Source organism: Moschus berezovskii, chromosome 10, assembly GCF_049115385.1.
Source record: "Moschus berezovskii isolate FMDL1 chromosome 10, NW_MosBer_1.0, whole genome shotgun sequence".
Taxonomy (NCBI): domain Eukaryota; kingdom Metazoa; phylum Chordata; class Mammalia; order Artiodactyla; family Moschidae; genus Moschus; species Moschus berezovskii.
In genome coordinates this window covers 68,306,176-68,318,902 of record NC_142469.1, presented here as the reverse complement: position 1 = coordinate 68,318,902, position 12,727 = coordinate 68,306,176, and the positions used below count along the sequence as shown (strand labels likewise).

Here is a 12,727-nt window from a genome sequence, read left to right as displayed (position 1 = left end):
AAACTCACCCAAAGCGCTTGGCGAAGCTTACCAACTGAGGAAGAGTGAGGGCGTGGCCCCGCCCAGTGCGCCGGCTCGTCCTGGAACACCGGAAGGGGTGGGGCGTGGCCCGAGTGCATCGGAAGTGGCCCACGGGCGCCATGCTGGAGGCCTTGTGTGTGTTCTATGGGCTGCGCGAGATGGTGACGCCCCGTGACGCCCCAATGGTTGCCGGGGCACGGTGCCGGCGTTCGGAGTCTAGCGGCTCCTCTTTTTTACGCACCTCTCGTCAGGAGCGGGCGGCTGCGACTGCGCCTAGGGCAGCCGTCCGGGCCTAGAACCATGAGATCCGGGGGCGCGGGCTGCTCTGCTAGGCTGCTGCTGACAGTCGGGTGGCTGCTCCTGGCGGGCCTCCAGTCAACGTGCGGGATCAACGTCACCGCGATCCAGGATCCCAGCTTGGCCCACGAGAGCGAGGGCGAGCCGGAGAGCGATGAGGAGCCCGAGAATGACAGCGAGACGGAGGACGAGCCCCAGACTGAAGCCGAGGATGATAGTGAGGGTGAGAGGCCCTTTGGCGGAGACCCAGAGGCACCTGTTGAAGGCGAAGCCTTCCCTGATTTTTGAGGAAGATGAGAATTACCCAAGTTAACGTCTGTTAACTCTCTCGAAAGCTTTCTCGAAAGCAGCCCCAAATGTATTCATTATTGCAAACTGAATGGCCCTGCAAAAAAGGATGCGCTAATTCTCCAAAACCTCAGCAAGATAAACGAGCATATGTATAGAAATTGCTACAGAAATATTGCTAAATATTTCTCTGGACAAGGGAATAGATGCTTAATTTTCTAAGGGTAGGAGTCACAAAGTAACCTTCCACCCACTTGCAGTTATGATTTTTCTTTCCTGTTTTTGTGTGTGTGTGTTGCTCAGTCGTGTCCAACTCTTGGCGACTCCATGGACTGTAACCCCCCCCAGACTCCTCTGTCCATGGAATTCTCCAGGCAAGAATACTGGAGTAGGTTATCATTTCCTTCTCCAGGGCATCTTGCTCTTGGGATGGAACTCAGGACCCCTGCATTACAGGCGGAGTCTTTATCATCTGAGTCACCAGGGACTTTCCCTCTGTAGTTTTGTTTTGTTTTTTAGTTCAGATTGACTGAAGTCTTCCTTTTCACATTTGCCCTTTGGATTGGAACTCAAGGGAATTCCAAATTCCCTTCACTGTGACACATCTGGATAGACCAAGATGCTGACAGAATAGCCCAGAAAATCTGTTAGTTTCATGCATCCCCTCTGCAATGTGATGGTGTTATAAGTTCAACTTCGAATCACAAAGGAAGGGTGGCAGTAGAAAACACCTATCAAGGGATCCAACTAGAGGCTTTGTTAAGTGATATACATTTTAAGGAAAGAAGACTAGCCTATATTTGATACATAAATTTGCCTTATTCCCCTGGCTCATTGAGCAATAAAACTTGACAAGCTGGGATATTGATTAGTATTTCACATGCTGATAGGTAAAAGGTCAGTTGCAGGTTTGCAGTCATCTAAAGGAGAATGATTATCTTCTGTCTAAAAATGACCCAGTTGAGATCCTTTTTAATATCCTTGGCAGTTTCCTGTCTTCTGTACATATCAAGTAGGTGATGTATTTATCAGTCATTCTTTTATATCATGATGACAGTGACCCTCAGTGGCATAAAGACATTGACTATCTGAGGTTAATGGTGTAACTGAGGTTTGTACTACCTTGATAATGTTACACGTAAGAGAACTTGGAGAGGTCCTCTACTTTGGAAATGTGAAAAGAGGACTAGTGTAGAAAAGAAGGTTCTGAAGCATAGTTGCTTTTGTTTTGAAAGTAATTGAATTAACAATATTAAACTGGTTAAGTCTAGAATTGACTTAACCAGTTTAATATTGTTAATTCAATTACTCAGATCATGAACTCCTTATTGCCAAATTCAGAATCAAATTGAAGAAAGTAGGGAAAACCACTAGACCATTCAGATATGACCTAAATCAAATCCCTTATGATTATACAGTGGAAGTGAGGAATAGATTTAAGGGACTAGATCTGATAGATAGAGAGCCTGATGAACTCTGGACGGAGGTTCGTGACATTGTACAGGAGACAGGGACCAAGACCATCCCCATGGAAAAGAAATGCAAAAAAGCAAAATGGCTGTGTGAGGAGGCCTTACAAATAGCTGTGAAAAGAAGAGAAGCGAAAAGCAAAGGAGGAAAGGAAAGATATAAGCATCTGAATGCAGAGTTCCAAAGAATAGCAAGGAGAGATAAGAGAGCCTTCCTCAGTGATCAATGCAAGGAAATAGAGGAAAACAACAGAATAGGAAAAACAAGAGATCTCTTTAAGAAAATTAGAGATTCCAAGGGAACATTTCATGCAAAGATGGGCTCGATAAAGGACAGAAATGGTATGGACCTAACAGAAGCAGAAGATATTAAGAAGAGGTGGCAAGAATACACAGAAGAACTGTACAAAAAAGATCTTCACAACGGAGATAATCACGATAATGTGATCACTGACGTAGAGCCAGACATCTTGGAATGTGAAGTCAAGTGGGCCTTAGAAAGCATCACTACGAACAAAGCTAGTGGTGGTGATGGAATTCCAGTTGAGCTATTTCAAAACTTGAAAGATGATGCTGTGAAAGTGCTGCACTCAATATGCCAGCAAATTTGGAAAACTCATCAGTGGCCACAGGACTGGAAAAGGTCAGTCTTCATCCCAGTCCCAAAGAAAGGCAATGACAAAGAATGCTCAAACTACCGCGCAATTGCACTCATCTCACACGCTAGTAAAGTCATGCTCAAAATTCTCCAAGCCAGGCTTCAGCAATATGTAAACCGTGAACTCCCAGATGTTCAAGCAGGTTTTAGAAAAGGCAGAGGCACCAGAGATCAAATTGCCAACATCCGCTGGATCATGGAGAAAGCAAGAGAGTTCCAGAAAAACATCTATTTCTGCTTCATTGACCATGCCAAAGCCTTTGACTGTGTGGATCACAATAAACTGTGGAACACTCTGAAAGAGATGGGAATCCCAGACCACCTGACCTGCCTCTTGAGAAACCTGTATGCAGGTCAGGAAGCAACAGTCAGAACTGGACATGGAACAACAGACTGGTTCCAAATAGGAAAAGGAGTACGTCAAGGCTGTATATTGTCACCTTGCTTTTTTAACTTATATGCAGAGTACATCATGAGGAACGCTGGGCGGGAAGAAGCACAAGCTGGAATCAAGATTGCTGGGAGAAATATCAATAACCTCAGATATGCAGATGACACTACCCTTATGGCAGAAAGTGAAGAGGAACTCAAAGGCCTCTTGATGAAAGTGAAAGAGGAGAGTGAAAAGATTGGCTTGAAGCTCAACATTCAGAAAACAAAGATCAAGACATCTGGTCCCATCACTTCATGGGAAATAGATGGGAAAACAGTGGAAACAGTGTCAGACTTTATTTTTTGGGGCTCCAAAATCACTGCAGATGCTGATTGCAGCCATGAAATTGAAAGACGCTTAGTCCTTGGAAGGAAAGTTGTGACCAACCTTGATAGTATATTAAAAAGCAGAGACAGCAACGAAAAGAATTAAATACTTAGGAATATATCTACCTAAGGAAACAAAAACTTGTACATAGAAAACTATAAAACACTAGTGAAAGTAATCAAAGAGGACACGAATAGATAGAGAAATATACCGTGTTCGTGGATTGGAAGAATAAATATTGTGAAAATGAGTATACTACCCAAAGTAATTTATACATTCAATGCAATCCCTATCAAGCTACCAACAATATTTTTCACAGAACTAGAACAAATAATCTCACAATTTGTATGGAAATACAAAAAACCTCGAATAGCCAAAGCAATTTTGAGGAAGAAGAATGGAACTGGGGGAATTAACCTGTCGGACTTCAGGCTCTATTACAAAGCCACAGTCATCAAGACAGTATGGTATTGGCATAAAGACAGAAATATAGATCAATGGAACAAAATAGAAAGCCCAGAGATAAACCCATGCTCCTATGGACACCTTATCTTCGACAAAGGAGGCAAGAATATAAAATGGAGAAAAGACAGTCTCTTTAACAAGTGGTGCTGGGAAAACTGGTCAGCCACTTGTAAAAGAATGAAACTAGAACACTTCCTAATACCATACACCAAAATAAACTCAAAATGGATTAAAGATCTAAATGTAAGACCAGAAACTATAAAACTCCTAGAGGAGAACGTAGGCAAAACACTCTCTGACATAAATCACAGCAGGATCCTCCAAGACCCACCTCCCAGAATATTGGAAATAAAAGCAAAAATAAACAAATGGGACCTAATTAAAATCAAAAGCTTTTGCACAGCAAAGGAAACTCTAAGCAAGGTGAAAAGACAGCCTGCAGAATGGGAGAAAATAATAGCAAATGAAGCAACTGATAAAGGATTAATCTCCAAATTATACAAGCAGCTCCTGCAGCTCAATTCCAGAAAACTAAGTGACCCAATCAAAAAATGGGCCAAAGAACTAAACAGACATTTCTCCAAAGAAGACATAAAGATGGCTAACAAACACATGAAAAAATGCTCAACATCCCTCATCATCAGAGAAATGCAAATCAAAACCACAATGAGATACCATTTCACACCAGTCAGAATGGCTGCTATCCAAAAGTCTACATGCAATAAATGCTGGAGAGGGTGTGGAGAGAAGGGAACCCTCTTACACTGTTGGTGGGAATGCAAACTAGTACAGCCACTATGGAGAACAGTGTGGAGATTCCTCAGAAAACTGGAACTAGAACTGCCATATGATCCAGCGATCGCACTCCTGGGCATACACACCGAGGAAACCAGAATTGAAAGAGACACATGTACTCCAATGTTCATTGCAGCACTGTTTATAATAGCCAGGACATGGAAGCAACCTAGATGTCCATCTGCAGATGAATGGATAAGAAAGCTTTGGTACATATACACAATGGAGTATTTCTCAGCCATCAAAAAGAATGCATTTGAATCAGTTTTAATGAGGTGGATGAAATTGGAGCCAATTATACAGAGTGAAGTAAGCCAGAAAGAAGAACATCAATACTGTATATTAACGCATATATATGGAATTTAGAAAAATGGTAACCTGAACCCTGTATAAGAGACTGCAAAAGAGACATAGGCATTTAGAACAGTCTTTGGGACTCTGTGGGAGAGGGTGAAGGTGGAATGATTGGGGAGACTGGAATTGTAGCATGTATATTATCATAAGTGACCAGTCCAGGTTCGACGCATAAATTTTCCTCTGTTCATTTCTTTGCATTTGTGCTTTTTCAATAAAAGTACTTTTAACTGAAAAAAAAAATAAAAAATAAAAAGCAGAGACACTACTTAGCCAACAAAGGTCCATCTAGTCAAAGCTATGGTTTTTCCCGTGGTCATATATGGATGTGAGAGTTGGACTGTGAAGAAAGCTGATAGCCGAAGAATTGATGCTTTTGAACTGTGGTGTTGGAGAAGACTCTTGAGAGTCCCTTGGACTGCAAGGAGATCCAACCAGTCCATTCTAAAGGAGATCAGTCCTGGGTGTTCATTGGAAGGACTGATGCTAAAGCTGAAACTCCAATACTTTGGCCACCTCATGCGACGAGTTGACTCACTGGAAAAGACTCTGATGCTGGGAAAGGTTGGGGGCAGGAGGAAAAGGGGACGACAGAGAATGAGATGGCTGGATGGCATCACCGACTCTGTGGACATGAGTTTGAGTGAACTCCGGGAGTTGGTGATGGACAGGGAGGCCTGGCGTGCTGTGATTCATGGGGTCGCGGAGAGTCGGACACGACTGAGCGACTGAACTGAACTGAACTGAAACTGGTTAAGGGATAGTTGTATAACGCTAGGGTGTAGGCAGGTGATGTAGTTATAATGCCTTAGATTTCAGTTCGAAAGTAAGCAAGTTATTCTCTCAGTTTCTCCAGCTCATCCTCTGAACTTCAGGGAGCCCTTGTACCATTTAATATATACAGTTCTACATGCAGCTGTTTTTTTTCTGGGGAGAATGAGAATCCAGAACTTAATCCAAGATATCTGAGATCTAAAAAGTTCCAGAATCATTAACTAAAATTTGGCAAAGTCCCTTTTAACCCTCAGCAGACCAGTAAAAGCAATCATCATCATTTATGTGTATACATAAAGTTTAAGGTATTTACAGATAACTTGCAAACGTAAGAATAAAAGGATAGTGAAAACAACTTATTTGAGATTATAAGTTGTTTGTAATAATAAGAATGTAAACCTGGAAAGCTCCAAATTTTTATTCTATATTTCTTGGTTTTGAAGAAATACATACCCTAATTGGGCAAAGTATTCTGAATGCAGGTGAATGCTCATCAGTTGTTAGGCATGAATCTGGAATGTATCCATTTTATAAATACTGATTCTAGATTTCAAGTACATCCCTAACAGATTCTAGTTTATCATTACTTTGGTTTCTTTTTGCACTGGCATTGTCAAAACACAGTACTTTTGAAATCTATGAAGGCACATATTTTGTTCAAAAGAATACTGCCCTCTTGTTTGTTCCATAGTTTCAAAGATATGGAGAGTATTCTTTCCCAACATTTACTTGATGAGACTTGTAAATGAACAAATCATGATGGCAAGGTGTGTATATAAAGGTGATCAAAGAAAGCAGATTACGTAGAAATGAATAAAATTAATTGGACTAATCATTCTAATTGGCGTTTATAAATCTAAAAAGAATACTCTCCATATCCTTTTTAACAAAATAATATGGTCTGGCTAATTTTCCCAATATATTTTAGGATCAAGTTCTTCTTGTTGAAAGACCAACTAGATGAGAATAGCATATATCCTTCTCATCCTTCAAAATATAATATTCATTCACTGATTCTTGAGTGAAGAGAAAATTCATCTAGAATATTTATTTAAGATACCATCTCTCATTTTGCTTATGGAGTCAACTTCACGATTAGCATCTAAAGTGTTGCTATCTCTTTGCATTTATCTTGTAATTCATCCAATAACTGTGAAAGGTATTCCTCTGTCACTTTTCTTCTCTGCCATTATAGACAAAAAGAAAAATTCAAAAATCTCGACTCTGTCCAATGAAAGCTGAAAATAGACTATGAGAAATGTGCCTTTAGACTTCTTTTATATCTTCATGAGAGATTATACAATACATTGGACAGAGTAGCAAGAAAATAAAGGATGATGTAATAGCTGTGATTTATTTCACAGTTATGTCATCTTTTCCAGACAGCCCCACCATTCTTCCATTTTATTTAGTCTTTTCTTTTTAAATACAGTTGGGAATAATTGATGAACAATAATGAAATCTATCATTATGGATGATAAAATAGCAAAATGTTTCAAATTACAGAAAAACTAAAAACCGACTATGAGAAAGTTGCCTCAAAAATTAAAATTGATTTTTGATGGTCTGTACCAACAGTTAAAGTGTGCTGTCCACAATTGAAGAGAACATTTTAGGATTTGGCCAGAACAAAAAAGATCAGGATCATTATCTACATCATGTGGATGCCAAGCTTTTATCTGCATGGTCAAAGACTCAGTAGATTTTTAGGAAAGCTTTATCACACTCCTGACTTCTGGTGGACTCTTCACTCATTTTCACCTTTTCTATCAAATTAAGATAGTCTGTAGAGTATTTTTGGGAACAGTTGACTTTTCAGCTATACGTGCAGAGCTTTTTAATCCTCTGACATTTGCTTTTGTTAGATTTGCCCATTATTCCACCCCGTCAGTTTTAAATCCAGATTTATCTTCAAATTTTTTTTTTGTCCTTCCTAGTTTTGCATGATCCCTAGATTCAGTCAGCATAGTATCAGTATTTTCCAAATCACTCATAAAAATGTTGAATAGGACAGAGTTCTGTGACAGATCACTGCTAACACATGACGCCAACCGATCAGTTAGCTTCATTGGATCTTACTGTTTAACAAGTTACACGTGAAACTTAACAGACCATACTTTTATTCACAGGTATATAATGGGAAATTTTGACAAATACCACGCAAATCAAGATACATACAATTTCCCAGACCCACTGCTATAGGATTTCCACCAAAAAAAGAAAGTCATTGAATGCCCTGCTGGACATTCAATAAACAAAGGCAAAAGGAACTTTAGAGACTATTAGACTGAATCTCATTTTTTCCTAAAGTTAGGAGAACTTAAGTATTAGCAACTTTCCTTAAGTAGCAGAGCTGATTAATTGTTTTTTTGGAAAGAGGTTATATTTTAGGTAGTCTAGTACTCATTTGCATACTCTTGTTTTCTGTTTTTAAGATTTGGCTTTTAATTTGTATTTCCCTAGATGGGGAAACAGTGGAAACAGTGTCAGACTTTTATTTTTTTGGGCTCCAAAATCACTACAGATGCTGATTGCAGCCATGAAATTAAAAGACGCTTACTCCTTTGAAGGAAGGTTATGACCAACCTAGATAGCACATTAAAAAGCAGAGACATTACTTTGCCAACCAAGGTTCGTCTTGTCAAGGCTATGGTTTTTCCAGTGGTCATGTCTGGATGTGAGAGTTGGACTGTGAAGAAAGCTTATCGCCGAAGAATTGATGCTTTTGAACTGTGGTGTTGGAGAAGACTCTTGAGAGTCCCTTGGACTACAAGGAGATCCAACCAGTCCATTCTAAAGTAGATCAGTCCTGGGTGTTCATTGGAAGGACTTATGCTAAAGCTGAAACTCTGATACTTCGGCCACCTCTTGCGACGAGTTGACTCACTGGAAAAGAGTCTGATGCTGGGAGGGATTGAGGGTAGGAGGAGACGGGGACGACAGAGAATGAGATGGCTGGATGGCATCACCGACTCGATGGACATGAGTTTGAGTGAACTCCAGGAGTTGGTGATGGACAGGGAGGCCTGGCGTGCTGTGGTTCATGGGGTCGCAAAGAGTCGGACACGACTGAGCGACTGAACTGAACTGAACTGAACTGAATGTACCAGCAGAACGTATCCAAGCATTTCAGGCAAAAATGTCCATTTAGAATCGATCATCGTGATAGTCTAATTTCACAAAGTCAATATTAATTTACTTGTATATTCATCAAGTATAAATTTGTTTACTGTATATTCAAGGTACTGTATTTGGTGCTTGTAAGTATAGAAGTGTTTATGAAAAAGTATAATAATCAAAATGGAAAAAATCCTAGACATACATGAAATTAGTAATTACAAAATGAATGAATGAAGTGTGAATGAGGTTATATCTTAAGCATGTTTAGAAGGCTAAACGATATACAGAATGCTTGCATGTACATTATCACATTTAATTCTGAAAATAATATCAGTGAGATAGGTTCTCCTTTCCAAATTTTACAGAGGGGTTAATTAGACCTGACTCAGTTTAAGGAATTTGTCCAAACTCAGAATAGCTGATTAGTGGTAGAAGTAGCAATTTGAACTCCAATTTTGTTGCATTTTCCCATGTAATAAATGTTGCCTCACAACATCATGCCTTTAAAAATTACCTTCTAGCACCTCATTTAATATTTATTTTTATTGAGATTTTAGTCCAAATCTGAGTTAGCAAGAATTGATTATATACAGCTAGTAGAATTCATGTCAAATTGCAGGACAATTAGAAAAAAAGAAACATGAGATTTAAAACCAATAATTTTTAACTACTCAAAAACTTGTATATTCCTTGATCACCCTGCTAAATAAAATGTTGAAATAAATTCTTAGAAATAACTTACCATCTTAACCTGAGAATGAGTAGAACCAATTTATCACATAATTTTAATGAATACTTAGCATGGAGGCTTCTTTTTGGATAGAAATAATACACTCAAAATTTTTTGGAAAGTAGAGAATAGAAAACATTGGGCCCTATAATTGGCAGGCTTTTTTTTTTCCATGTATTTTTTTCTGACCTTCTATATTAATTTTAACTCACCATATATTAAACTGATGAAAAGCATTATTTTAAAAATTATGTACAGGTTTAAATATAAATCTCTTTAAGTTATTTCCTAATTTAATTCTTTAAAGGTTTAGCCTTCTTTTGATTTAAACAGTAATAGAAGATGTACTAGTAATAGCATTGCTTTTCTGATTTAATATAATTTTTTAAATGTCTGCTTCCCATATGATCAGTGCTTATATCCTCCATTGCCAAGTAAGAGTTTTTCACTTAGAAAAGTTTCCCTATGATTAAATAATGTATTTTTGCATTTATTTTTAGTTTCAAATAGGACGATAGTCAAAGAAGTAGAATTTGGGATGTGCACCGTTACATGTGGTAAGTAACACAGAGCAGATAGATAATATTGTAGTGGGGGGTGAGGGGACAAAGTGTACTATCATGCATCTCTTTCTGATTTCTAATTTTGTAATTGTGATTTACACACAAAACTCAAACTGATTGCTTTCTGAGGGAGGATACTTTCAGTTCATAACCTCTCAGTCTTATTTTAAGCCAGCTCTGTAATATATACATGTTATTATTTTGTGGTGGGGGGGGACATAACTGCTTTCACAAGAGTAAAACTTTATCTCAGAGGTTTGGAAGATTAAAGATCTTCTGATGCATCTCACAGATGTCTTCCACATACTGTGTTGGCAAATCTGTCAAAAGATTTGCTTTTTTAAATAGTCTATTCTAAATTCTACAGTTTTCCGTTTTATATGTCATGTCTTAGAAAAAAGAGGTATTGGCTTTGTGGGGAAAATAATATTCAAAGACTGTGACTGATTTTGATCATTCCTTGGATAGAAATTGGATGTAAAATCTCTTATATAAGTATTGAATTAAGACTACATGTGCTGTAATAAGATAGAGAGTGCTTAGTTGTGTTGGACTCTTGTGACCCCATGCAATATAGCCCACCAGGCTCCTCTGTCCATGGGATTTCTGAGGCAAGAATACTAGAGTGGGTTGCCATTTCCTTCTCCAGGGGATCTTCCAAAACCAGGGATCGAACCTGCATCTCCTACATCTTCTGCATTGGCTGGTGAATTCTTTACCATTGCACCACAGAAGTGCCTGAAGGGCTTGTTAAAACATGGATTGTGAGTCCTACTTCAAAATTTCTGACTCACTTAGGCCTTCAATGAGGTCTAAGAATTTATATTTCTAAAGTAGGTTCACAAATGAAGCTGATGCTGCTTTTTCAAAGACCATTTTTTGAGAACCAAAATAGACTAATATACTAAGAAGACAGTAGAAAATTCACAATGTAATTCAATTCAGTTCAGTCACTCAGTCATGTCCAGCTCTTTGCGACCCCATGAACCGCAGCATGCCAGGCCTCCCTGTCCATCACCAACTCCTGCAGTCCACCCAAACCCATGTCCATTGAGTCAGTGATGCCATCCAACCAACATCCTCTGTAGGCCCCTTCACCTGCCCTCAATCTTTCCCAGCATCAGGGTATTTTCAAATGAGTCAGCTCTCAGGTGGCCCAAGTATTGGAGTTTCAGCTTCAACATCAGTCCTTCCAATGAACACCCAGGACTGATCTCCTTTAGGATGGACTAGTTGGATCTCCTTGCAGTCCAAGGGACTCTCAAAAGTCTTCTCCACCACCACAGTTCAAAAGCATCAGTTCTTCGGTGCTCAATTTCTTTATAGTCCAACTCTCACATCCATACTCGACTACTGGAAAAACCATATCCTGGACTAGACGGACCTTTGTTGGCAAAGTAATGTCCCTGCTTTTGAATATGCTGTCTAGGTTGGCCATAACTTTCCTTCCAAAGAGCAAGCGTCTTCTAATTTCATGGCTGCAGTCACCATCTGCAGTGACTTTGCAGCCCAAGAAAATAAAGTCAGTCACTGTTTCCACTGTTTCCCTATCTATTTGCCATGAAGTGATGAGACTGGATGCCATGATCTTAGTTTTCTGAATGTTGAGCTTTAAGCCAACTTTTTCACTCTCTTTGTTCACTTTCTTTAAGAGACTTTTTAGTTCTTCTTCACTTTCTGCCATAAGGTTGGTGTCATCTGCATATCTGAGGTTATTGATATTTCTTCTGGCAATCTTGATTCCAGCTTGTGCTTCTTCCAGCCCAGCGTTTCTCATGATGTACTCTGCATATAAGTTAAATAAGCAGGGTGACAATATACAGCCTTGAAGTACTGCTTTTCCTATTTGGAAGCAGTCTGTTGTTCCATGTCCAGTTCTAACTATTGCTTCCTGACCTGCATACAGGTATCTCAAGAGGCAGGTCAGTTCAGTTCAGTTCAGTTGCTCAGTCGTGTCCAACTCTCCGCGACCCCATGAATCACAGCACGCCAGGCCAGGTGGTCTGATATTCCCATCTATTTCAGAAGTTTCCACAGTTTATTGTGATCCACACAATCAAAGGCTTTGGAATAGTCAATAAAGCAGAAATAGATGTTTTTCTGAAACTCTTGCCTTTTCGATGATCCAGCGGATGTTGGCAATTTGATCTCTGGTGCCTCTGCCTTTTCTAAAACCAGCTTGAACATCTGGAAGTTCATGGTTCATGTATTGCTGAAGCCTGGCTTGGAGAATTTTGAGCATGACTTTACTGGCGTGTGAGATGAGTGCAATTGTGCGGTAGTTTGAGCATTCTTTGGCATTCCCTTTCTTTGGGATTGAAATGAAGACTGACCTTTTCCAGTCCTGTGGCCACTGCTGAGTTTTCCAAATTTGCTGGCATATTGAGTGCAGCACTTTCACAGCATCATCTTTCATGATTTGAAATAGCTCAA

The 12,727-nt window shown here is 39.4% G+C and overlaps 1 protein-coding gene across 2 annotated transcripts in view; it reads left to right on the top strand.

Annotated features, from left to right (window-relative positions):
• Window positions 1-321: 321 nt before the first annotated feature.
• SPACA1 (sperm acrosome associated 1) overlaps window positions 322-12,727 on the top strand; it is a 31,401-nt gene continuing 18,995 nt past the window's right edge. Inside the window, exons 1-2 of one of the 2 annotated variants that reach the window (XM_088840936.1) lie at window positions 322-535; window positions 10,232-10,288. In XM_088840936.1, coding sequence (XP_088697062.1) covers window positions 322-535; window positions 10,232-10,288 — 271 coding nt within the window. Of the gene's footprint in view, window positions 542-10,231; window positions 10,289-12,727 lie in introns of both variants that reach the window. The other variant, XM_088840935.1, reaches the window with a different exon arrangement.